Source organism: Anguilla anguilla, chromosome 1 (assembly GCF_013347855.1).
Source record: "Anguilla anguilla isolate fAngAng1 chromosome 1, fAngAng1.pri, whole genome shotgun sequence".
Lineage (NCBI taxonomy): Eukaryota > Metazoa > Chordata > Actinopteri > Anguilliformes > Anguillidae > Anguilla > Anguilla anguilla.
This window is the reverse complement of record NC_049201.1, coordinates 71,623,781-71,649,321: the sequence shown is the minus strand read 5'-3', so window position 1 is coordinate 71,649,321 and position 25,541 is coordinate 71,623,781. Positions and strand designations below refer to the sequence as shown.

General features: G+C 45.8%; 5 protein-coding genes across 10 annotated transcripts; 4 read left to right on the top strand and 1 right to left on the bottom strand.

The window, feature by feature from the left end:
- Positions 1-10: 10 nt before the first annotated feature.
- On the top strand, positions 11-8,005 carry znf628 (zinc finger protein 628). The gene is made up of 7 exons (XM_035436033.1): positions 11-327; positions 971-1,528; positions 1,724-1,796; positions 2,170-3,243; positions 3,582-3,942; positions 4,378-4,532; positions 5,019-8,005. Exons 2-7 carry the CDS (start codon positions 1,158-1,160, stop codon positions 7,263-7,265), a joined length of 4,281 nt encoding a protein of 1,426 aa, XP_035291924.1. The 5' UTR covers positions 11-327; positions 971-1,157; the 3' UTR covers positions 7,266-8,005.
- A 137-nt stretch (positions 8,006-8,142) lies between these two features.
- On the top strand, positions 8,143-10,637 carry nat14 (N-acetyltransferase 14 (GCN5-related, putative)). Of its 5 annotated transcripts, none has more exons than XM_035436056.1 (3): positions 8,143-8,267; positions 9,044-9,148; positions 9,346-10,637. In XM_035436056.1, the coding sequence occupies exons 2-3, from the start codon at positions 9,071-9,073 to the stop codon at positions 10,111-10,113; spliced, it is 846 nt and encodes a 281-aa protein (XP_035291947.1). In that variant the 5' UTR covers positions 8,143-8,267; positions 9,044-9,070; the 3' UTR covers positions 10,114-10,637. The 5 variants fall into 5 exon arrangements, with proteins under 5 accessions (XP_035291947.1, XP_035291937.1, XP_035291957.1 ...); XM_035436046.1 differs by lacking the exon at positions 8,143-8,267 and adding an exon at positions 8,281-8,435; XM_035436066.1 differs by lacking the exon at positions 8,143-8,267 and adding an exon at positions 8,294-8,435 and having other exon boundaries at positions 9,035-9,148.
- A 2,471-nt stretch (positions 10,638-13,108) lies between these two features.
- aicda (activation-induced cytidine deaminase) lies at positions 13,109-16,014 on the top strand. Its single transcript, XM_035395479.1, has 5 exons — positions 13,109-13,194; positions 13,801-13,966; positions 14,448-14,727; positions 15,165-15,280; positions 15,767-16,014. Exons 1-5 carry the CDS (start codon positions 13,175-13,177, stop codon positions 15,815-15,817), a joined length of 633 nt encoding a protein of 210 aa, XP_035251370.1. The 5' UTR covers positions 13,109-13,174; the 3' UTR covers positions 15,818-16,014.
- Positions 16,015-16,146: 132 nt separating this feature from the next.
- LOC118215056 (adaptin ear-binding coat-associated protein 1-like) lies at positions 16,147-21,857 on the top strand. Its single transcript, XM_035395466.1, has 8 exons — positions 16,147-16,466; positions 17,689-17,789; positions 17,893-17,997; positions 18,300-18,381; positions 18,732-18,840; positions 19,015-19,165; positions 19,270-19,363; positions 20,664-21,857. Exons 1-8 carry the CDS (start codon positions 16,372-16,374, stop codon positions 20,722-20,724), a joined length of 798 nt encoding a protein of 265 aa, XP_035251357.1. The 5' UTR covers positions 16,147-16,371; the 3' UTR covers positions 20,725-21,857.
- mfap5 (microfibril associated protein 5) lies at positions 21,855-25,161 on the bottom strand. Of its 2 annotated transcripts, none has more exons than XM_035395492.1 (7): positions 25,099-25,161; positions 24,114-24,197; positions 23,970-24,002; positions 23,810-23,869; positions 23,453-23,540; positions 23,116-23,189; positions 21,855-22,916 (listed from the first exon to the last, which is right to left on the bottom strand). In XM_035395492.1, exons 2-7 carry the CDS (start codon positions 24,154-24,156, stop codon positions 22,819-22,821), a joined length of 396 nt encoding a protein of 131 aa, XP_035251383.1. In that variant the 5' UTR covers positions 24,157-24,197; positions 25,099-25,161; the 3' UTR covers positions 21,855-22,818. The 2 variants fall into 2 exon arrangements, with proteins under 2 accessions (XP_035251383.1, XP_035251392.1); XM_035395501.1 differs by having other exon boundaries at positions 25,007-25,138.
- Positions 25,162-25,541: the final 380 nt, after the last annotated feature.

Sequence of the window (25,541 nt, the reverse complement as noted above, 5' to 3'; positions counted from 1 at the left end):
TGGGAGGCGGCAGCGGGCGGGTGACTGCTAGTTAGTTTGTGCTCGAGATTATTGTTAAGGTTGTATGGTCTTACACTGCGGCTTCCAATCCTTTTTTATAGAATAACACTGTCTATAATTGGAACTAAACAAATAGTAAACAACAAATAGCTACATTCTGATTTATGCAAAACACACATCAAAAGCATAAACGGCGCTTATTAATTTCGCTTGAAGGAAGACTGACATTGATTCGAGAAGGCCAGTTTCGGATGGGGTTCTGTTGGCGACGCTCAGTAATAGCTAAATCTTATTCTGTATCGCATCGCCTTGGGTAGAAACGTGAAGGTGGGTGTTATCTTGTTTTTCCGTGGTTTGTGAAACTCGTACCTAGCAAGCTAGCTATCTACATTAGGGACGATATGATAGGGACAGACGGATACAGAGAGAAGGTGAGAGGAGGGGAAAGAAGGAAGGAGGAGGTGGGATTTAAAGGGGAAGGTGTAGGGATTGAATGTGGGCCGACTTATAAAAGAGGGTGCAGTATGGTATAAATTGTGCATTAATGTATTTCTTTGCGCATCTATTGTGCTGACGGTCAATTACGGCGTTCCAGCTGGTTTAGCAAACACATTAACAGAAGTTCTAGTTTTACGTGACATATTCATTGATAGTAGAAAATACGGCTTTGAGTGATGCTAGCGTGAAGATTATGCAGTGCAGTTCAGCAAGTTGGTATTTATTATAACGGTTACTTGTGCGGTGTACCCAGCCTTCACATGCTTTCACCACTGCATTGAGTGCTGATGAATTCCTCCTGACGCTGGGAGTAATAGCTATTTTTTCAGTCATGCTCTGTAATGTGTGCAGGCAGCATCCTGTGCAGAACTAACTTTTAATGTATTGTATATTTTAGTTTTCCTGTCTTTTTTTAGCTTTGTTTTATCTTGGTTTTATTATTATTATTATTATTGTTATTATTATTTTACAGATAACTTCATCTCTCCATTTGTGAAAGAAAGGAGGTGGAAGGAGTTAAAGGGGGCGGGGGCTAAAAAGAGGAGACATTTCAGAGCAACTGAAACAATATCCAATTAGCAATGAACAAACTGGGGAAAGAGTTGCTTAAAAAGGGTTAATATACTGCACAGAAATCTACACCTCCCCACCCCGGCACCATGGCTAACACAGTAGCCACTCTGGTCATCAAAACGGAACTCCTGCCCAACCAGTCCGCTGCTTCCCTCTCTCCCTTTCCCTCCCTTCTCACTGCTGGGGAGGAGGGTGATGAGGATGGAGAGAGGGAAGAGGAACAGCAGATGGAGAAGGAGGCTGGCCAGGTAGTGCTCACTGAAGTGGAGATGGCTCCCCCTCCAGCCACGCCCCAGAACCCAGAGCACCCCTTCCAGTGTCTGGACTGTGGGAAGACTTTCAAGTGGTCCTCCAGGCTGGCCCACCATCAGCGCAGCCACAACAACGAGCGGCCGTACCGCTGCAACCTCTGCCCCAAGGCCTTCAAGGGCTCATCCGCACTGCTCTATCACCAGAGGTAGGGGGCGCCATTACAGGCCCAGTTGCTTCACTTCTTGTCCTGTCTATTCCATTATGTTTTCTAAGTGGAATTATCCAGCCTTTGTCAGGGGTGTATTATGTTTTATTTGAAAATTTTCAAAAATTTCCCACCATTTATTTATCATGTTCTTTTAATCAGTACACTACACTGATGCTATTATTCTTGATCCAGGTCACACTCAGGTGAGAAGCCCTACAAGTGTGAGGACTGTGGAAAAGCTTTCAAACGCTCCTCTCTCTTACAGGTGAGTCATACTTTGATGGATGGAGTGATACCTCTTTGGGCCATACAGTGTTATCATTCACAGACTTGGTCTTTTTAACCAAGGGTATGACAACTAGCCTAGTACATTAATATTTTTGTGTATGAGAAACACAGTGAAGTTTGCTAATTATTAAATTGAGTTTTTGTTTATTCTTTCTAATATTGAACCCATTGAAGAGTAGGTTTTTTTGGAGTGTTTTTTCAAATTCAGTGTTCTAGAACTCCATTGCTTTCAATTACCAGAAGTGATTGTTATGTCAGCATTAGAATGTTCAGTTAAGAACATTCTAATCACATATTTGTGATGTCACAACTTATAGGGTTAACAGCATGCCTGCCTTTTGTGTCTATAGGTCCACCGCAGTGTCCACACAGGCCTGCGCACTTTCCAGTGCCCCTACTGCCCCCTGACGTTCAAGTGGAGCTCCCACTACCAGTACCATCTGCGGCAGCACACGGGCGAGTGCCCGTACCCCTGCGACAGCTGCCCCAAGGCCTTCAAGAACTCCAGCAGCCTGCGCAGGCACAAGAACGTGCACCTGGGCCTCAAGCCCTACGTGTGCGCCGTCTGCACCAAGGCCTTCACGCAGTCCACCAACCTGCGGCAGCACATGCGCATACACACCGGCGAGAGGCCCTACATCTGCGGGGAATGCGGCCGCAGCTTCACGCACTCCTCCAACCTGGCGCTGCACCGCAACTCGCACGCGGAGGGCAAGGGGAAGGCGGGCGGCGGGAAAGCGGCGGCGGTGACAGCGATGACCGCGGTGGCGGCGGAGGGCGTGGCCACTGAGGGCGTTTCCGTAGGCGTGGGGATAACCGACGTGGTGGGGTTCGTGAGCCAGGAGGCCGCGGTCGGGGTGGAGGTCGGGGAGGTGTTCCTGTCTCATCACGCCCCCGGCCAAAACCAGACGCTCTTACCGCAGCTGACGCTCACCTCAGCCCCCAGCCAGGCCGGCGGCGGCGAGGACGCGGGCGCCGGGCCCAGTGTGCTGCTCTACAGCTGCGGCAGCTGCAGCCAGACCTTCGGCACGCAGGCCGACCTGGAGCAGCACCAGGCCCTGCACTTGGGCGCGCTGGGCCAGGGCGAGGGGGGAGGGGGCGGAGCTGGGGAGGAGGCAGGCGGCGAGGGCGGGGTGGGCCTGGTGGGGGCCGGCCCCCTGCTGGCGGACTTCGAGGAGGTGGTGGAGACGACCACGATCTCGGAGAACGGGCACGGCGCGGCGGACCTCCTGAGCCTGGCCGGGGGCGCGGATGGCGGGGTGGCCCAGACGCAGGCCCAGTTCGACCTCCTGCAGAGCTTCGGCGCCGTGTCGCAGCTCCCGCCCGCCGCTGCCCCGCCCACTGCCGCCGCGGGATCCACCGACTGCACCTACTGCGGCAAGAGCTTCAACACCAGCGGCAGGCTAAGCAGACACCTGACTCAGGTGAGTGGGGGACAGAGTTATTTCCAAAAGGGCGTACAGCACAAATGCTGCCCTACATACATTTGGATAATTCACTTTGACCTTGTTGACTGCTTGGTCTTGTCATTCATTTAATTGGAAGAATTCTGACAGATGCCTCATAAATCTGAGAAGTGTTAAACAGGTCTCTGTGTGCACATGTTCAAGTAAATATGTAAATACATTCTTATTTTTATTACATCTATCAGGTTGAGTGTATCTGGGCCATTGTCTGAATAATATGGTGTCATTTCCGGGGGTTTAAAGCTTTCTTTTCTCCGTCTCTCGCTCGTTCTTCCTCCCTGGCTGGGCTCCCTCAGGCGCACTCCCTGTCGGCCGCGCAGTCGCGCTCGCAGTTCAGCTGCTCGGCCTGCGACCGCTCCTTCTCGCTGCTCTCCTCGCTGCTCACGCACCAGCACTCGCACACGCCCGAGCAGCGGCTGCTGGCCGAGGCGGAGGCCGAGATCGTCTGCCCGCCCTCGCTCTCGCTCTCGCTGCCGCTGCCGGCCTCGCCCGCCGCCAAGCGCCGCGACGGCGACCAGGCCGAGCGCGAGATCCACGTCAGCCTCATCGCCGTGACCGAGGACGGGGAGCGGGAGCCCGCCAAGGGCAAGCGCGGGGCCGCCAAGGGCCCGAAGAGGGGAGCGGCCAACAGGGCCGCCGGCCCCAACACCAACAACGGTGTGGACCGCCATGCCACGCGTTTCATTTCAGTAACGAGCGTGAATCCTTTGTGTGCTTATTTAAATGGGCTTTGCCAATGTAATTTTTTGTGTGCAGAAAGGCAGTGCATAGAATAACCCAGGAAAAAAGACATGTGGGGTATAAAGACAAGAAATTAGACAAGAAATGTGGAGAAGAAAACAAGATATGTAGGCAAGATATGTATAAATTAAAACAGGTGACAGGATAAGGCTGGAAAGACAGAGACTAGCGGTGTTGTGATGTCATTGAACACAGCCAGATGATCGTTCAATGGATAGCCTGAAGGGGCGAGTTTTCAAGTGAGACTAGGAGTTGTCAATCAAAAGCAGAAGAGCTAACCTCCTGCCCGCCCCCCTCTCCCCCCCCCTCCCTGCCACGCCTCTTTCTCCGGCCCTTCCGCGTGACGGACAGAGCGGCCGTACCGCTGCTCGGAGTGCGGCAAGTCCTTCAAGGGCTCGTCGGGCCTGCGCTACCACATGCGCGACCACACCGGCGAGAGGCCCTACCGCTGCACCGAGTGCGGCAAGAGCTTCAAGAGGTCCTCCCTGCTGTCCATCCACCAGAGGGTACGGCCTCCGCCCGCACCTCCGTCTCTCCGTCTGTTTCTGCGTCCGTCTGTCCGTCCGTCTGTCTGTCTGTCCGTCTGTCCGTCCGTCTGTCTGTCTGTCTGTCTCTGTTTGCTCTCTCCCTCCGATGATGAAGCGGTGCTGTCATCACCGGATCCTAGATTTAACCGCTTCATAGCTCCAGTGGGATTGATTTGCTTGTCCTTGTCCTTTAGCCACTGGAGGGTATTGCCCTAGTATCTATTTTTAGTATCTATGTGCCTGTGTCAGTCAAAGTGATGTAACTGTCTTTGCGCTCCTGCGTGAGTACTATTATCGCTGCAGATACACGTCTATGCCTGTACAGCATGTCCTGTGCGTACGTGTGTACAGTGGCACTGTGTCTTTGTGTGCTCGTTATGTAAGCGGTTAAAACATTATTAAGGAGAATATCTCTTGATGTACATATTTGCCTTAAGTGTAAAAACATAACAAACTGCTCCTCAGGTCCATACCGGCGTGCGGGCGTTCCAGTGCCCCTACTGCCCGCTCACGTTCAAGTGGAGCTCCCACTACCAGTACCACCTGCGCCAGCACACGGGCGAGCGGCCCTACGTGTGCCAGGAGTGCGGCAAGTCGTTCAAGAACACCAGCTGCCTGCGCAGGCACAGCCAGCTGCACTCGGGGCTGCGGCCCCACGCCTGCTCCATCTGCGGCAAGTCCTTCTCGCAGACGTCCAACCTGAAGCAGCACGTGCGCACGCACTCGGGCGAGCGCCCCTTCCAGTGCGGCCAGTGCCACAAGAGCTTCACGCACTCCTCCAACCTGCAGCTGCACCTGCGCACCCACTCCTCCCGCAAGGACTTCAAGTGCCAGTTCTGCGGCAAGGAGTTCGTCATGCACTCCTACCTGCAGCGGCACCTGCGGACGCACGGCGACGGCGCCAAGGACGGCGCCAAGGCCGCCAAGAGCCTGGCCGTCGCCGCCGCCGGAGTGGCCGGTGGAAACCTCATGTCCTTCACGGAGGGCGCGGGCAACTCCACCCTGATTCTGTCCCCGCCGAACTTGGACATCCCTCCGAACACGTCCCAGAACTACTTCATGATACAGACCGCCACGGGGCTCCAGCTCATACCCCTGTCCGCCCCGGCTCCGCCCCCGCCCCCGCCGCCGCCTCCCCCGCCCCCGCCGCCCCAGTCTCAGAACTATTTCCTGGTGCAGTGCCAGTCCACTAATGGCGGTCAGCCCAGCTTCATCCTCGTCCCGACCGCGTCCAACCCCACGGCTGCAGCGCCCCCTGTCCCGGACCCCCAGCCCCTCCCTCTGGTTCAGACCATACCGGCCCTGCAGCCGGTGTTGGGTCCGAGCCAAAGCCAGATGCCCCAGTTCCAAACCATACAGACTCAGTTCATTCTGACGAACGCAGCTACCCCGGCCCCTAGCCCTGCTGTAACCTCCAGTATACTAGGCAAAAGCAGCAGGACCAGGACGCCTAGGCCCAGGCGTGCACGAAAACCCAAAGCCGTGCCCCAGAAAACGGCCCCCACGCCCCCGGTAACCAGCGCATCCGGCCACCCTGGGGTTTTGTCAGTGGCGGTCACAAATACCACAGTCGTTTCGACCACCACCGCTGCGAGCGCTACCACGTCTTCTCCTCGGCCTGTCAGCTGCCTGTCAGCCCTTCCACTTCCCTCTGTTCCCATCACTCCGGTCCCCTCCACTGCCCCCGTCTCCTCAGCTGTGACTGCAGAGCCACAAACTGTCAGTGCTTCCCCAGAGCCCCTCCCCTCTGACCCCGCCCCCTGGGACGGGACCCCTCCGGCCGCGGGCGATAAATGCCCGGACGCCGCTCCGGGGGAGCAGTTCGTTCTCTGCTTCGAGAAGGGAGCGGAGGACGCTGGGAAGAAGGACGGCCTGGACGCGGAGGGCGGGGGCGGGGAGTCGTACGTGCTGCAGTTCGGGGGCGACAGGGACGGGGCGGGGGGCGGGGAGGGCGAGTCGTTCGTTCTGCGCTTCGAGACCAAGCAGGATGGCGAAAGCGAGGCGGAGAAGGAGAAGGGAGGGATGGTGTCCCTGAACCTACTTCAACAGTGGGCCGGAGAACGAGAGGGAGAGAGCGAACCGGGGATCGAGGGAGGGGTGGAGAGAGCGGGAGAGTCCTTCGTCCTTCACTTTAAGACGGAGCCGGGGAGAGAGGAAGAGAGCCTGCCGAGCAGCTCCTTCCCTGAGGCCCAGGGTGGTGACCTGGGACTAGCCTGCCCACCCTCCCAGGCTTTGGTTCCTCTGGACGGGCGGGAACTGGTGTTCGAGCTCGGAGACGAGGCCAAGATGGTGGACTCCGGGTCTGGGGAGAGGGTTCAGATGATTGCACTGATAGAAGGGGAAGGGAACGCCTCGGGAACGGGGGGCGGCTTCAACGCAGCCGGCGGGGTGGTGGGAGAAGGCGGTGAGGCAATGGAAGGCATATTTCAGCTGGAGGGAGGGGAGGGCATAGTCATCATTGAGGTCAGCACCAGCAGCCTGAGGGAGGGAGGGATGGACGGAGAGGGAGGCGTGGCGGAAAAGACGGAGGGAAAGGGGGAGTGTGGGGGCGAGGAGGCGGAGAGAGATATGGGAGCAGTGGGACAAATGAAGCGCGATATGGAGGCCAGGTCCGTCGGAGAGAGAGAAGACAACGGGAGAGAGATGCAGAGTGGTGGTGGAGAGCTACAAAATGAGCCTCAGTCCTCTTCTCATTGTGACGGCCCCGTCTGAAACCTCTAATAAACACCACACACGGTTCTCACAGGCAGAACAGTAGGCCTGACACAATGCAAAGCACTGCTGAGTGTGTTCTGGTCAGGCTGGTGCTGAGCTACAAATTTAGTCGGTAGAGATCATGCCTTCGTTTGATAATCACCACAGACCTGTTTTCGTATGTATTACACGATTAACGAGCTTTCCTTTTTCCTTGCGTCTAATGTCCCTGTGCTTTTTGCATGAAGTCACTATTGTTCTCAGTTAAGTTGGTTCTCATCAAAATGGTCTCATGTGAAAAGCACAAATATAACCCTACCACGTCAGACACGGTTAAACGGAATCACTTCCTGCAGTTCTCGAGCTTTTTCATCATAATCTAGCTCAGGACCATTTATCAGTTTCAAGGGCATGGTCTCTGCCTCTATTTGTATGTCTCAGTAGGCATCCCTGTGTATTCTGATTTGGGCTAAGTGAGGGTGTTCAATGTACATACAGGAGTCAATGAAGTCAGCACGAAATAAATAGAAAAATTTAGCACACACATCAGAGCAGTTTACATAAACTACAGACTTGGAAGACAGTAGACCAGGGCGATGGTATTTAAAAGATTTTGATTGATCATGCTGACTGTATAAAGTGAACATGATTTTTTTTTGTGAATATAATACTCTTGTCTATATTTTGCTTGGATTCAATATTATTATTGGTACAGGATAATAGTAATAATAATAAAGCAACAGATTAATAACAATGTATGTGTGTTTTACTGCATCATTTATTTTAGTATCTGGGCTGAATTTATACTGGCATCACTTAAATTAATCTTGAAATAGGTATGTATCTCGAAATAGGGATGTCCTGGATTTCATTACCATAGAGCGTTGGTGACAGCCAGACGCTCCACGGTACGTACAGCGTAATTCACGTACTACGCTAGCGTATGTGTGCTGATGAACTGTATTAGGTAATGGGTATTACACCACGTAACTGGCGTGCAAGACATATTCACAAAATCAGGTACGTCAGTAATTAACCTTCGTTCTAGTGTGTCGGCCCTTTACGCCGGAGTTTTCTTAAGTCATTCAATCGAGCAGGAGAAATCTCACATAGCGACCGTTGTTATAATTTATAACGCTTAGGCTTGCTATCTTTGGATCCCGATACTGACTAGACTCCTGGTCTAAGGTATGGGGTTTGGACCGGGGAGGTATATACGTAGAAATCTTTATTTCCTTTCGTGATAGCTGGGTAGATACCCACATGCTTAGACTCAACAGTCATACTATTGACGTTAGCTAGCAAGATGCCTTATAAGGTTTTGAAATGTATAGGTCGCGAGCTCGGATGCTAGCTGTAGTTTCCACTCGCGTCCCTGGTCTTTCTTCGCCATTTCCATACCACTAACGTAAGCGAGATAGGGTTTTTAGCTATTACTACAGTTGCTTTATGACGGGTACTGGTTGATCCAGTCTCTGGTTGATCCGCAAATCTCAGCATAAATTACGCATGATTCGGTTATTATGGCGGACCTTTTAGCTAATCCCCCCAATCTGCCAGTGCGGCTATCCGCTCGGTTAATTTGTATCTGAAGTCAGCATAATTTATCAAGAGTTATTTAAAATGCATTGCAATTAGCTGGCCATCACGACACGTCATCAAAATATTTACCTAAACTGGAATACATAACGGAATCCGCAATAGTTCATTACCATAAATTGTAAACGCGGCCTTTTCATTCACAGTAAAATTATCTGAAATCAGATAAACGTTTTTCTGTTATCCAATTTGAGCAGATATTGGCATTCCCTTGCAAGAAAAAGATGAAGTTGGACCTGGGCGAGGTTGTTATCCGGCGGATGGAAGAGGACGACATCGAGGCTGTGAAAGAACTTATTAAGGTGTGGTTTTGTAATAGACTCATCAGGGTTATGGAGCTCAGCAAAATTCTGGCACCCACGTATTAGTTAACACTGGAAGGATGTAAACACGATGATAAAGTGACTCATGAGTCGTGCTCAAAAGACACTGCTGATTTTTTTTGAAAGTAAAGATTTCCATGAAAGTGTTTTCTGTGTGTTCTTTCATTTTCATGCAGGAAGGAGCACAAGGCTCGGAGAATCGCCTCATTCTGCACCTCCTTACTCGTCCACTGGCCCTTCTCCTCCTCGCCATCATTTCTTCCGCCCTGCGCTTTCTCCTGCACTCCTTCATCTTGGCTCTGATCCTCCCTGTCTTTGTCGTCATCATGTACCTCAAACTCACCATCCCTCGTTCGGTGGGAATACTGGGGACCAGGAAGCCCTACTGGGATTACATGGGAACCAGTCACCATGGGACAGGGGACTGCACCTTGGAAAACCCTCACGCTAAAGGGGCGGGGGGAAAGTCCACAGCCAGTACTGATGAGAAAAAGGCCAGGGACCCGGAGGCTCAGGATAAGGGCAGGCGTCGGCGGAAAGAGAAAGCCAGGGAGAGGGAGGAGAGAGAGGCGGGGGAGGTGTGGCTGGCAGACCTGGATGGGGAGATTGTGGGCTGCGTTTTTAGAGAAGGAGGGAGGAGAGAGGGTGACGGCAGGATCTGTAGGGTGGTCGTACAGTGCTGGTACCGGAGGAAGGGGTTAGGAACCCTCCTGGTGCAGTGTTTGGAGAGCAGGGAGAAAGAGATAGGGACCAGGAGGGTGTACGCGCATGTGCCCGCCCCTTCGAAGATGGGGGAGGCATTTTTCCAAAAGCTGTGCTACAAAAGGCATGGAGAGATGATGACGAGAGAAGAGGATGAAGATGAACTGCAGCAGGAGGAAGAGGAAGAAGAAAGGGGGTGGTTAGGCTTCCAGGTCACTAAGGTGTATGCGAAGCATCTGTAAGAAGAGAGTATGATTGAAAGAGTGATTGTGAAAATGAAGGACAGTTCAGGGGAAAAAATAGGGAGCGAAGGGCAAAATGAAAGAAAAGCAGAACAAAGAAATGCTAGAGCAGGTTACAGCAGATGCAGAAAATTTGAGAACACCTGTACTAACTGAGACATCTCTAGTGATAAGACGAATTTCATTGCAGATAGCACAAGCAAAAGGATTGCAGGGACTACGCAGAGTGACTGACTATCTCTTCATCATAATTTATGTTATTTATTTGTTTTATTTATTTTGCTTTGAATCCTGATTGTAATTGTAAATTCAGTGCTTTTGGTAGAGCCACAAGTTATTACAGTGAGCCTGTCCTCCTCTAATATAGCCTGCACTGAAGGGGGCACTCTTCCTCCTCACAAAGGATTATTGTACATGATCATGTGATCACGATTCTACTGTTACATTGCTGTTTGAATATGAAAATGAGTTTTATAAAAACAAATGTCTTCTTTCAACTTCTTTCAACCCCCCCCCCCCCCCCCCCCCCAAAAAAAAGCACACTCAGAACATGAGTCTTAAGTGATCCAAGTGAACACCTGGCCCCAGTGTTTATCATTTTTACATGACACATATTTATCTTTTTATGTGCTGTATTAATATCTAAGTATTAGCAGATGCAATGTTAGACATGTATTATAGTAAAAAATAAAAAGCAGTATTTCACAGTAATATTCTTACTAGGACATTTTTTTCATAGATATTCCTACTCAGAATGTTCAGTAAATCCATATTCTCGAAGAATCCAAATTAACATTATGAAGTAATCATAAATGCAGAATACAGAAACAGGCCACTGAATTTATGAATGTTGTCGGGCCAGGCCATAGGCACTGTAGCTGTGAAAACAGTTAGCGTGTGTCAAGGGAAGCCTGTGGTTAGCATGAGTCTGCAGAACTCTCGTCTGACTTTCTACATCCGCACCTCACCTCTAAACACTCTCACCTGTGCTGGAGGAAGTGTGCGGCTGTGCTGTCATGAATCTGCAAAACACGGCTGCCGTCTCTTCGTCCTCCTGATCCATCTCTCCTTCGTCCTTTTCTCAGTTACCTGTGTTTTTTATGTCCCCTTTTCTGTTGCTTTTTTTCCCTCTGCGTAAACTAATCACTGATTGAGGTACACGTGTGTGTCACAGGTGTGAGGTTACGCTAGTGCCTCGACCGTTAGTGTGTGGGCGGCACGCCGTGGTGCACTTCACTAGCCTAACCCAGATGCATTCTCGGTTAACCTCAAGCGGTAGGAAGAGTAGGCCTAATTGCTAACATATATGCACCACCGGATGTCTGTACAGTAAAAACAAAAACAAAAAAAAAGGATGGTGGGAATGAAGCACATACTGTTTTGCAGTATTGAAAAAAACTACATAGATTAAAGGCTAGTATGGAATTGTGATTTGTCATTTTTCTTACAGTTTTTCTCTCCATGAAGACTAATCTAATACACTTGTGCAACAGGACCTTTACAAAGTCAGTTTTAAAAAAACTGTTTTATAATACAAAACCAAATGACTGTTCAAAAGGGCTCCTACCCTTTACTACATGACTAAACCTCCACTTCAGAAACACCTGTTAGTAAAAACTCAAAACCAAATTGCAGCTATTAGTGTTTACAGGAAACAGATGTGAGTAAAGGCCACTGGAAAGTAAGTGTTTGTGACTGTGGTTGTGTGTGTCTGTAGCGTGTGGTTTTGTGTGTGTGTGTGTGTGTGTGTGTGCACGTGTGTGTGCGAGTGTGTAGGTGGGTGGGTTTCGGAAAAAATGACTCGGCATTTCCTGTCTCGTTCCCTTCCCTCGCTGGCAGAGCGCACTGCAGTGGCCGGCAGCACTCGGTCTGTTTGCACATTCGAGAGGGGGGCCGCAGCGTCGCTGGGCACGAGCACGCCTGTCCGTGAAGCGAATCGGTCAGCTCCGCTCAACTCCCATCATTATAACACAAAGGCTGGTGAGGTTCAGGCCAGCCCATGCAAGCGCACTCAGAACCGCTGGAAGTGCAACCGGTTCAGGACCGCCTGCAGCGGAGGAGAGCGGAGCCGGGTATGTGGAGGGGCTGTGAAACCATTTCCAGATGTGGCAGGTCGGATATGCGGCACATGTAGACGCTCTCCAAAAAAAAAAAAACACGCAAACTGGGAGCGATAAATTCCCAAACCCACGGAATGCGTTAGTTCACTGGGAGCAGACGAGAGCCTCTCAAAAAATGGACAATAATGCCTGAACAAATTTTACAGAAGGTGATCGCATCTTTGGCTCAGAGCCCAAACGTTCCAAATCCCATCACTGGGCGAGGCTGTTGGGATCTCCTCATGCTAAGGGGTCAAAGCTATTGAGGCCCCCCCACACCCACCATGGAGCCAGAGCAGAGGCGTGTCGGAGGACAGCCATTGGAAAAGGCAGTCTGGGAAAAGGCCTAATGGATGACAGGACTGAAGGAATCTGGGAAATTCTGCACTGGGAGAATCAAATTAGTGGGTATTTAACACAGCATGCAAGGCTTGGAATTTTCCATGTCTCAAACATGCTATTCATGCCATTTAATTATCATAAAATTAAAAGGCTACAATTCACATCAAATAATGTGGCAAACCACACTCGAAAGTTCATTTTGTCATCACATACTTTTCACAGACAGGTTTGATTGAATTACTTGTTGTTATAGTCATTTGTGTCTGCAAATCGCTTCACATACAAACAAATATGTGACAGTACATTTGTTTATGCACATACTGCACATAAGTGTACAATAAGTGTATCACGTTTAAATACAGTTCTAAAACTTTGCATAACGTCTGTAGATCAATCAGTCCACTGTTATCCTTTGTTCTGTTCCTTTTCAGCAGTCACATCAATTGAATTTGATCACGCCTCCCCTCCCGTTTTTAAAAATCTGTCTGCCAACCAGAAGCCCCCATCTATCTATTGCCTTAGCTAACTGTCTCCCTCCACAGTTCATGCGCTCACTCAATCACCCGCTCACATGTACGCTTGACTGATTCTCCGAGAGAGAAAGAGCTTCATCTTTCGAAATGATTACCAAACTGGACAGGTGAGCAAAACCGATACTATAGTACTACATTTCTGTCTCTCCCTTTCTCTTGTTTTAATGATGCAAGCTTTCGGTCACAAGGTGATGCAAAATAGTATCATTTGTCTAGTTGCAGTCTCTACTGTTAGGTCCATTCAGGATGCTCTAGAAAACTTTCTCTAGTTTCATTCAAAGCTGTGAATGAAAGCGAGACAAGTAAAAGGTTGGTGTGAAACACTGGTCTTTACCAATGCGATAGCAGTGAGATAAATGCATGCCTTATTTATACGATTACTTTCACCAAAGCAATACTGCCATTACAAGTCTAAGGACTCTCATATTATTATTTTTTTAAAAGTCAGAAAACTAGTATAATTATTTTAACTGTTTTAATCCACATTAAATGATTTAGAAATTATTATATATTTTCCCAAACAAGCAAAACATGTGCATTATAGTTAAGTATAAAAATTCACTCAACTTTTCTAGAAAAATCACATACCAGAGTTTCTGTTTAAGCAGTGAAGATTGTGTTTATCCATATTTTGAATGGGCAGATAACAGCTGCATTAGATGCACGCGTCAAGAAAACAGTGCCACTGTTGCCTGACTGTCCACGTTTGTCAGTGTTCTCTTGACTCAGAAGAAGTTCATTTACCACTATAAGAACATGCGCTGGGCTAAAGGTCGCCATGAGACCTACCTGTGCTTTGTGGTGAAGAGGAGGGACGGCCCGGACTCGCTGTCCTTTGACTTCGGCCACCTGCGCAATCGCGCTGGCTTGCATGTTGAGGTGAGTTCTGAGGAAAAGAGACAGCAGTTTGAAGTGCAACTGCCCTGTGAAAGTGATGGGGGTAAGTTCAGTGGATAGCTAAGACCTCTGGACTTCAGAACATCAACTTCTCAGCGCCGCTCAAGACAGGGGTCTTTATGCTTAGTGCTTATTCCAGTGATTCTGACTCTTGAAAACAACTTAGATTTCCTATAAACAACTATTTAATCCTTCTCATATGCAAGATTTGTACATGATGCAAACTGAATTAGAAAATTCACCAAAGAATACATTGGCTACGCTTTTGTGTTTTTACTGTAGTTTATAATTTATATTTCAGTGTTTATAATGCATGTCAATGAAAATTCCCAATGTTTCAAGGCTTTACATTCTAGACATGTTTCAACATAATCCCTAAGTAATGTTTTGTTGTAGTAAGCACTACAATGTGTAATCTCTCCTCCATTAATCGTGTACTTGCTCTGGATTTTCTCTCGCTCAGCTTCTTTTCCTAAGCCACTTGGGGGCGCTGTGCCCAGGCCTGTGGGGTTGTGGTCCCGGGGGTGTTCAGCTCTGCTACTCTGTGACATGGTTCTGCTCCTGGTCCCCTTGCTTGGACTGCTCGCGTCGCCTGGCTCAGTTCCTCAGCCAAACCCCAAACCTCAAACTGCGCATCTTCGTCTCTCGCCTGTACTTCTGCGATGCAGAGGACAGTGCCGAGAGGGAAGGGCTGAGGATCCTGAAGAGGGCAGGGGTCCAGCTCTCTGTCATGAGCTACAAAGGTAGGGGTGGACTGGTGTCACTACAGAGTGAAGACTGACATACTCCCCTGTCCAGATTCCCCCTGCAAATATAGATTTATCAAATTACATTTAAGGGTTGCAGTCCTGTTCCCAACACATTGAGCATAAATGGACCACCAGCTGAAGCTGGCAGAAATAATAGTTGGTTTGTTAGTTGAGCAATGATGAAGAAGGATGGTACAGGCAGAGGTCTAACAGGGGACCACCAATCAACCACACAGATATAATTAATGTTAAGCAGCATTCTTCTCACCAATCCAAGATCACATCAACACTGAACTTAATTCCACCTCACTGTACATGCTGTACATCTTGTGTTTCCTGAAACCTAGATATAGGAAATGTACGTTTTTGTTAGTAATTTTCTTTCTGTATATGTATCAATCTGTTCACAATGAAACATTCTTCTCTGTCAGATTATTTCTACTGCTGGCAAACCTTTGTAGCCCGCAGAGAAAGAGGATTCAAAGCCTGGGAAGATCTGCACCGAAACTCGGTCCGACTAGCAAGAAAACTCAACCGTATTCTGCAGGTAATTATACTAGACAATGAAAAGGAATTGGGAGCCAAGCAAGCAACATTTGAAATTACTCATCCCTGACATACTTCCTGTGATAATGAGCTAGCTTCCTGTCGTTAATTTTCAAAATACTAGTTTATCAAATGTGTACATTGTCCTGACACTAAATTTAGAGGTGTCACAATAGCAAACCCTCAATGTACTATATATTTAAAGCAGTGGTTCCAATCGCTCTTATTGGAGATCTACCATCCTGTAGGTTTTCACTCCAATCCCAACAAAGCACACCTAATTCAACAACTAGAGATATAGCTGAGCTGCTGATTAGTAGAATTTTGCATGCCAAATTAGGGCTGAAATGAAGATCTCCAGGAACAGGGTTTGCAACCACTGATATAAAGCTTCTGTGCGTTTCGAATTAAGCATGGCACAGACTGTCCTTTAATCCCATATGAGCCATGGGCTGTGTAATGCCATAATCTCTCTCTTTTCACTCAGCCCTGTGAAACTGAAGATTTAAGAGATGCATTTGCACTCCTTGGATTCTGAATCATCAACTTCCTCTCATTCTCCATTTTGATGATCTCCATGAAATAATGGGAATCTCAAGATTGTAACTGTAACACGGTGCTGTCAAAAGTCTGCAATATCCCTGAAACTTGAATTTACTCTCATGTGTAGCATTAATGTCGTTTAATGTACCACTGTATTGATTGCCATTAAAGCAGTGGACTTCACACGGAAAATTCGTCGTTTCTGTCTCATTTCTCTGGTTACATGCTCTGTCATTTTTACCATCATCTGTTTTACTGTTCTAGAAGAAACAGCGCTGTACATTAAATATACTGTCAAAAAGAGCAATCGATACTAGAAGTTACCACTTTTGTGCTGTATTTGTCAGTTTCTCATTTCGAAGAGTCTACAAAGTGAGAGTAGCTCTCATTTTCCGTATTAATCTCAGTTGATAACTTATTTGACAATTATTGTAATTATTATATGGGCCGTTGCTCTCTTACGCCACTACAAGATCACGTTACGCACAGCTAGCAATTGGACCACAGTTCGGTGAATTGGACACATACCGCTATTGAATTTAAGTCAACATGGCGACCGAGGTTGAGTACGAGTCGATCTTGTGTGTGAAACCTGACGTTAACGTTTACCGAATCCCACCGCGAGCATCGAACCGTGGGTACAGGTAAAGAAGTGCGATATCCTTACAGAGCACTGCTCATTCACGGTTTGCCGTGGTGTGGGTACTAAATACAGATTCTGTGAAGGGGCTATCGGACCCAACAGTTTGCGAGGTCACTAAGAGGCATGCGTTGCCTGCCTAGCTAACTTTTTATGTCGCTGGTGCATCTTTTGAAAGTTGATATACAGTTAGGAGCCAGTAGTAGACAGACCTGGGTACGTACCCAGTGAATTGGTGGAACTTAGGTCTAGTCAACGCTGTGTAGCTTGCCTTGGTTTCATGCACCTGTCGTGGGAGAGTGGGAACACGGGAGCGCATCTTCAGTTCATTTAGCATAGCTAACATTAGCTAGGCTCTTCTGCCAGTTCTTAATTATGCTGCCAGTATAAACAAATCCAAGACTGTTCATTTACGCAGACAACTAACGCAGTTACCTGGCACGGAATGATTGCCACTGTCAAAAAGAGTATTGAGCAGAATACGCATAGTTTCATCAACAGTGATTGCAAGCGAGTGCTGTGTCAGCAGGTCTAGCTAGCTGGGCAACTATAGCTAGGCTGTTTGATGTGAAGACGATAGAAAATGTCATCGTGTCACGAAAATATGCACACTAATTTAGACACGCTTAACGCTCTATCTAGCTAGCAAGCTGTTCGTTAAGATTAATAGCCACGTACAGCATTTATTCTAGCTACTTAGCTAACCTTGGCTATTGCTAACTACTGCAAATTGTTAGATTAATTTGAGCCCAATGTAGTTAAACGAGTACGCCTAACGATTCCTAACATTTTATGGATTTGCATGTGATTAGGGCATCTAATATACTATATAGCCGGCTGGTAGTTGAGCACGACATAGTGTAACGTTAGGTGCCTCACACTAATACGAGAATATTTCAAGAATAGCTCAATGGCATTTCTCTCATCTCAACAAATTAAATGCGCATTTGGTACCTTATTTAGCGCCAGCTACAACTGTGAGGCTCGAATGAAAACCCCACCTCAACATTTTGGCCTTTAATCGTTTACATTTTATAACATCGGTTAGCTTGTTCAGAACGTATTGAGACTAGATTATTTGGAATGTCAGTGTTCTAGAACTATGCTGCTTTCAGTTACTAGTTGCGATTGTTACATCAGCATTAGAATGTTCAGTTAAGAAAATTCTAATCACATAATTACATTTTAAAGGGTTAAACCAATTGTGTGGTTCATTTTTCTTTTAGGGCAGCAGATTGGAAGCTGGACACGCCGGATTGGACAGGTCGCATGAGGGTAACTGCAAGGGGTAAAGTGGCATACATCAAACTGGAAGACAAAATATCTGGTGAGGGCAAAAGAGATACAGTGAGCGAGGAGTGATATGTTAGAACCGTCGAGGTGCTCAGTTCGTTTTCATGCAGCGTACTGTTGTCTTTCCTGACCTTTAGGGGAGCTATTTGCTCAGGCACCAGTGGAGGAATTTCCTGGAATCTCGGTGGAAACTGTAAGCGACTCGAGCCGTTACTTCGTCCTCCGTATACAGGATGAGAGTGGTGCGTACACAGCATTTAGGACAAAGGATTTGTTTTTAAAAATATATATCATTTTATCCTGCAACTTAATTGCCCATCTGACTGTGGTCTGTAGATTATTTTCATTCTGACATTCAAAGTAATATTTGGTGAGTACTTAAACTGTTTGTTTAATTTGACCTTTTGACCTCACTGGCAAGGTTAACAAGAACTGATCTGATGAGTGTATGATGTTTAAATTGCAAGTAATGTTCAGCCACATAAAATGGGTGGGTTTTGATCGCACCCTTCCCCAGATACAATCAAGCTGTTCTTTCCCACAGGTCGCAGTGCATTCATTGGCGTTGGGTTTGGGGACAGAGGAGATTCTTTTGACTTTAACGTCGCACTGCAGGACCATTTCAAGTATGTCCCTTTTCATATTTATTAATCAACGCAGTGATAGTGTATAGTGCCTAGTTTATTATCTGGACACAAATCTTATATGTGGGTATGAGAGAATTTAACCTTTTGGTTTTGTCTGAAACACTTAATTATAGGGTTCATTTGACTGTGCATTTTAGTATGTGAATGTTAATTTTTATTATTTGTATTAGAATTACAGAAGCTTTAGATTGTATTTTGGTTACATTTGAAAGGAGGTTCAGATTTGGTCCTGTTCAATCAGCTTTTCCATACAATTACAAATGTTCTTTTTGAGTAGACCCAGTATGAAAGCTCTGCTTTAATGGTGTTCATACTCTTTCTCCCCTCAGGTGGGTAAAACAGGATGATGAAATCATGAAGCAGTCTCAGGCTCCTGATTCAGCACCAAAGTTGGATCTGGGATTTAAAGAGGGACAGACTATCACTCTTAATATTGGGGTAAAACTGTCTCCTTCAGTCCTCGCATTCTCAAGACAAATGTCCTGTGCATTGGTAATACTGAGTAAAGCAGCCACGATTGATTTTAAGTTTTAAAATAACTTTCTTTTTTTGCCTTGATAAATAAAAACACTGCTCAGCGTGGTTTAGTGATGGCCCATCTCTTTCACTTAGCAAACCAGGAGGAAGGACAAGCCCCGTCCCCAGGGTGCAGGTGGCTTTGGGCTCCTCCCCCCTCCACCTGGGGGCAAGATAGCCCCGCCCCCTTCATTCTCAGGGATCTCTGATCACAACGAAGAATCTCTCGTGGGAAGCGCAGACACCGGTAACAAATGATTCAATTAATTATTCTTACAACCGCCCACTCTTTGGCGCGATCTTAAGCAGACTGAGCTGACTCATTCTTTCATTTTACATTTCCCGTTCCAGGGTGTTTATTAGAGCTCGATGGTAATAACTCCAATTCTGTGCTGCAGTCACATCCAAGCACTGATCTTTGGGGCGACTTCTCTACTCCTGCAAGGTAACACAGTGCTCTTTTTACCACCCTACTTCCTGTAGCTGTGTTTTAATTCCTTGTTTTAGCTCAGTCTATGTTGTGGTCTTTGCTTACTGCTCTTACTGGCTTCACATGCACTCTAAACTTGCATTTTTTGCAGTATATCCATGTAATCTAAACCTCAGTATATTCACAAGCAATCTGCAGAATTCATCATGCATTTTCTTTCAGATGATAGCTTATCAGTTTACTGTTGTTGCTTGTTCTTATGGTGAGCATTATTGTTGAAGGGCGGATTATGCTAAACTGCAATGAATGGAGGTGGCTGAAAGCAGTGCCTGATGACCTCATAATTACATGCTGCACAGACAGCTGTTTGTTGGAGTTCCTCGCAGTCCACCGAAAGGCAGTAATAAAAGCACTGGAAGAGTTTTCTGAAGTGTAGTAATCAGCTCAAGATTTTCCACATTTTCCATACTTTCTAACCGCAAAAGATTTTGAAGCCGAAATGTAATCATGCTGACAAAGAAATTGAATTAGCCGAGTGTATTTGTCAGCTGCATTCAAGATAAAAAAGAAAATTTCAAATCTGCTTCTGCGGGAAGAAACAAGATTTTCTGGTAAGTTCACAGCAAGTTTTGTCAGTCTTTTAGTTCTTTCTGGATAAGGCACGTGTTGGCCGAACAGCACAAGATGGACCTTGCACCGTGTTTGTATGGGGCACTGTGTGTGTCATCACTGTCATAGCACAGAAATGTATTCTTTTTCCTGCCGTAATTTTGTGCATTCATCCTCAACCTGATGTGTTCAGGTTCAGGAGCAAATCCACAACCACTAGAAGGTGGACAAAACATGACCCCCATAAATGTGCCATATAGATGAAGGTGTTTTACCTGGTTTGCAAAAAGTGCTCTTTGAAGTTCCCTTTCTCACTTGGTTTGAAAGGCATGATGGATCCCTGCTTTGATTTGCCCACACCCAAACTTCTGTTGCTGCTTCTGTCAGGTCACACAATGTTTTACTACTGCCATCTGCTGGTCAGTGAGGAACTGCATCTCACAGCTGCTTAGATTTAAACAGGGAGGTGCAAAAAACATTGTGCTGGGGTCTCTGCACGGCTAGATGAGGTCACCTGTCTGTTGTTTTATGCAGGTACTTCTGTTCAGGTTATGGTAGAGTGTAGGCTAGATCCCTACATTTCTATGCTAAGTACTCTCAGAGAAACTGCATTTTGGTGCATTTTTGGAATACACATACTGTCGTAATAAATGGCCTAATGTCAGTTTGTTTGTTGTGTTTATGTTCGTTTTCTCTTTTTCTGCAGTTCACTACCTCCAACAGCTCAGAAGGAATCGTCTTCCTCCACAGACTGGGTTCAGTTTTGAGTCCATTTCACCTGTAATCCACCCCCCCCCCCCCCCCCCCACAATACAGTGTCTCTGTTTGTTCCCCAGTTATCCATCACCTATTCTCCATTATAGACAATGCCGCACTTGGGCCCCCACCCAGATTAACCTCTGTGACAGCAGCGTATGCATTCTAGAGTGAACAAGTCTGAGAATGGTGAAATGTAAATAATTAAGATTAAGATATTAATTCACACACTAAATATATATCATAATATGAAGTTAATATGTACGCTACAAAATAATTATGATGGTTGCAGTAGATAATCGCAGTAATAATGTGACATGGTATGTTTATAATTTAATTTCATATAAAGGTAGATAGATGTATATTTTCAGGGCCAATTCATTTAATAGCTCTAGTTTTCTCCCAATTTATCTGCCCTATAATAAGAACACTATCTAATGCACAACAGTGGATATATTCATGTTTGAGCTTGACTGATGAACATGAATTAGGTAATTGAGCACCTTCTTGTGTAAATTACGTGAAGCACTTTGTTTTCCCTTCTTTTCAGACTAAGCATATTGCTTGAATTGAAGGTCCACGATGCAGAGTTCTCATTCAGAGAATCCCCTTGCCTCATTAACGTTGCGTATTTATGGTGTATGTATATATTTTCAAATGTGTGTTTGTTTACATGTTCTGTCACTTTCGTCCCTCTGTGTCGCCCTCCAGAGGACAGTGCAAATCATGAATACATGCAAATCAAATCATGCAGTACGGTGTCGTAGGCGTCCCAAGGGAATATATCCTTTTGAGGAAGTTTGTTAGAAGTCAGAGAGTGCGCTTTGACTACGAAGGCAAAATAGGATCCCCGTGAGATTTGAGATTATACAGTAGCTGCACTGGAATGAAAGAATATGGATAATTGCCCATATTTGTTGTGTCAGTCTGTTGAAATCTCTCCCGTTCTGTCACCCCACTCTGTCTCGTGTCGTTGCTCATGCATACTGTAAGTACTGTATTGAGAAATGTAATGCTGCTAAGAGCATATTGAAGTTGTTTTTGTCTGCATATTGTATGGATCTTGCGAAACAAAGGGAACACAGTATCCCTACAAACTTGAAAAAACTGAAAATAAAAAGGAAAGATTCACTGAAATTGCAAAGGTTTATGATTTGCTTTATATGTTTCTTTGTCATCATAAATGCAGTGAAAAGCATTGGGAAGACAGATGAAGGCACGTTCACATGAACCCTGTTATGGAGAGGTGAAGTGGAATGTGAATATGCCAATAGGACTTTTTGTCTAGAGTGGGATCTCGGATACCAAGCTGTCTCAAAAGAGGTGCTTCTTTAATTTATGTAATTGTTAATATTAATTATTACAAGTTACAAAAGTGCAAACGCAGTCCAATTTCAGTGACTGGTGTTTTCCAATAAGAGCCCATCAGGCCATTCAGTATCCTTTCTTTCTCATATTTACGTTCTGATGTCTCCAGACTGCCTCCTAGTGTCAGCTCTAGCGTTCTGTCAGTGAGCTCATTATAATATGCTGCGCAATTTGGCCTATTTTTCCCCCCGAGAATATTTAGCCCAACCTGCACACAATGTTATTTTGCAGTATTAGAAAGTACATTAAAAAATGATGTCAATAAACAACATAAAAAACAACTTCAGACTTCATAATAGTCAGTGTTAAAAAACATTCAGCTAATTAAAATACAGAGTAATCTTGTTTCCTGTATGAATAAAAACATGCTCTAATATATCATATATCATATATCATTTGTAACCCTAGAGACACAGTCATGAGACTATTTGGAATCTAAAACATGAATATGAATATATAGACATTACATGTCCAAATGTCTTTGTGCAGCAAAGTAGTTAGAAGCATGTCCCTTGGATCAACAGTACAACACGTAAACACTGTTTGTCTCATATGACTCACAGGAGTTTAACAAATACACAGTAACAATGATAATTTGAAACAGATAAATTTCAGAACTGGTTTCCTGGGAAAAAGGTGATGCTTTTGTTTCCTAAATGCATCTGTTTGTGACACATCTACATCTTCCTATGATTTTTCCCTACTCTAGACCCCCCCCCCCCCCCACCCTCATTGCTTCAGTTGTTGATTTTCCAGGTTTTTGCACGAAGACAGCGTTTTTTGGCTGATCTCTGAAGTCGCTTGGGCCATCCGGATTTCTCTCTGCAAAGTTCCGCTGAGAGTGAACGATCAAGAAGAAGAGATTATTACTCCACACACATGCTCAAACACACACAAGTGCACACACACACACACGGACACACACACATCTGTGTTTTAAATATTTCATTAAGGTCACACAACCTGTGTGCTGACTGCTGACTTGTGTTCAGTGAAAAGATGGCCTAATGTGCTTCAAGGCGGGAATCTTTCACCTTTGAGTATCTCTTCATGCTGACAGACTGTTCTGACACATATCTCCTTGTTGATGACGTAGACCCGAGGAATACTGAGGAAAAGAATATACGCTAGTTAATGCTGCCGTGCATTAACACCAGCTATCTTTGCGCGCTGTAGATTAGTGAACGTTAACTGAGAGGACAGGGCTAATGATGTCATGCACATGGATGCCTCATGACCAGCATACTTACAATACCAATGATTCAGTGCATACATGACCAGCATTCTACAATACACACTCATTGCTTTTTTTTACACCTCAGAATATCTGTTCTGAGACTGAGAGGGAAAAGATACAGTGTGCCTGCTTACCTGTAGAGACAGAGAGAATGAATGCATCTCTTTATGGGGCGATGGACAGAGTACATCCGGGTGCAAGGATATGTCTCTTCTCTACAATCTGAATGACAGGTGGTTCGCAATGTACATAGGCACTGTTACACAGTTGCATTTGGATAAATTGAACACACACAAAGCAGGAATCACCCACGGACCGTCCTCTTCTCTCATTTAATTACACTTCATTTTCACAAGTTGCTTTCAATTTTGCAACATTTTTGTAAAGTTCTACTTCTGTATTTGTCAGATCATAACTCACATCAGCAAAAGTCAATTGCACAATATATTTCCTATACACAAAAATATACAAATACTTTTTTTTTTTTTTACCTGAGGAGGGATGAGTGCCTGCGCCCTCATCATTTTCGTCATTTGGAATGAAGGTCACCTCTTATACATGAGAAATGCAACACGTCAAATAGTTACCACTCATAGTCATGGCATGCTATGACTGGAACTTTTTCATAAACATTCAAGTTAATTGAATTACCAGTTTGCTGAGCCCAGACAACAGCAACAAGCACTGGTGAGGAGAAAAAAAAAGTATTTTTTTTCCACATTTGTGAAAATGAGTGCTCCCAACTCAATGGGGAAACAATGATTCCATGTGTTGTTGTTTGTTTGTACATATTACCTTGGAAACTGCAGAAAAGCACCGCTTTGCGAAAACCGCCCATCCCTGCAGCCTTTCACAGCCAATGTCGTATGCTGGACAAAACTAAATGAACCAAAGTAGAATCATGTCATCCCTCTCCTCCCTCTTCACTTTTAGTGTACGTGGACAATAATCCCAGTTACCTGCACTGTGCATAGACTACTGTGGCTCACATTTTCTCCTTGTTCCCCACTGCTAAAATGTATGTACCGTAAAAATACAGTCCTTAGGTAGTTAGTACACTAGTTAGTGCTCACGCTAGTTAATAATTGTTTTAAAACGCAATCTCAGGTTATGAGAGTCTGCAGAAAAGTCAGTTATTGTATGAAGTATCAGCCACCCTGACGTCCTCCCTCTCCCTCTCCCTCTTTCTGTGTCTGGCAGCAGCCTGTGTAATGTGTCAGTATTAGTTTGGTGTCCAAGGCATGAGTTCACCCCAAAGAATGTGTTTTTCATGTTCTCACTTAATGCCCCTTTCCTCCCTCCCTCCATTCTCTTTCCCTCTCTCCCTCCCTCTCTCTCCCCTCTCTTTCTTTCCTTTTCTCTCTCCCTCTCTCTATTTCTCTCTCTTCCTCTGTCACTTAGCTATTGTACATATTGTTCTTACCCATGTTTCATACATACAGTTGTTCATATATTTTATTTCCTATGCTCACAATGCTTTGACTCTTCCTCCCTCTTGCAGTTCCTCCCTCTTAATGCAGTTTTCTTGCTACAGTTAAAGTATGCTTTTACCTCACATATTTTGTCTAAAAAATATTTCAGTGTTGAACAAGCTTGCATAGTTTTAAAACCTGTCCACACCATTCCTTGGTGAAAACGGTATAAATGCACATATGCACATATTTTAGTTCACAATGACTCTCATATACCTTTACTGTTCTCTGCTTCAGATTGTCTGCATATATCTCCGTATTTCTTTATTTCTATCTGTTCTGCAAAAAAAGAAGAATAGACTACTCACAACTTTCTTCTCTTCTGAATCTCTGTTTTATGAATCTTTGTCTGAATCTGTGTCTCTTTACCCCTCCCTCCTCTCCTCCCTATCACCCTCCTTCCTTCCTTCCCTCCCTCTCCCCCTCCCTCTCTCTTGCCCCTCTGTCTCTCTTTCTCGATCTCTCTCTCAATCCTGACTGTTTCTCTTGATTCTTTTTCTAGCAAAACAATACACCATTATTTGCAGTGCTCCTCACATGACATTTACATTACATTATGTTACATTGAGATTATGTTCATTTAGCAGATGTTCCTATCCAGAGCGACTTGCAAATGTAGGAGAACATGTGCATTCACCTCATTTATATGAACTACTGTATGGACCTGGCAACATTCCCAGACCAGCAAGTGTATATACGTCAGTATTAAAGCACTAATGTACTATGCAGACCAAGAACCAGAATGTTTTAT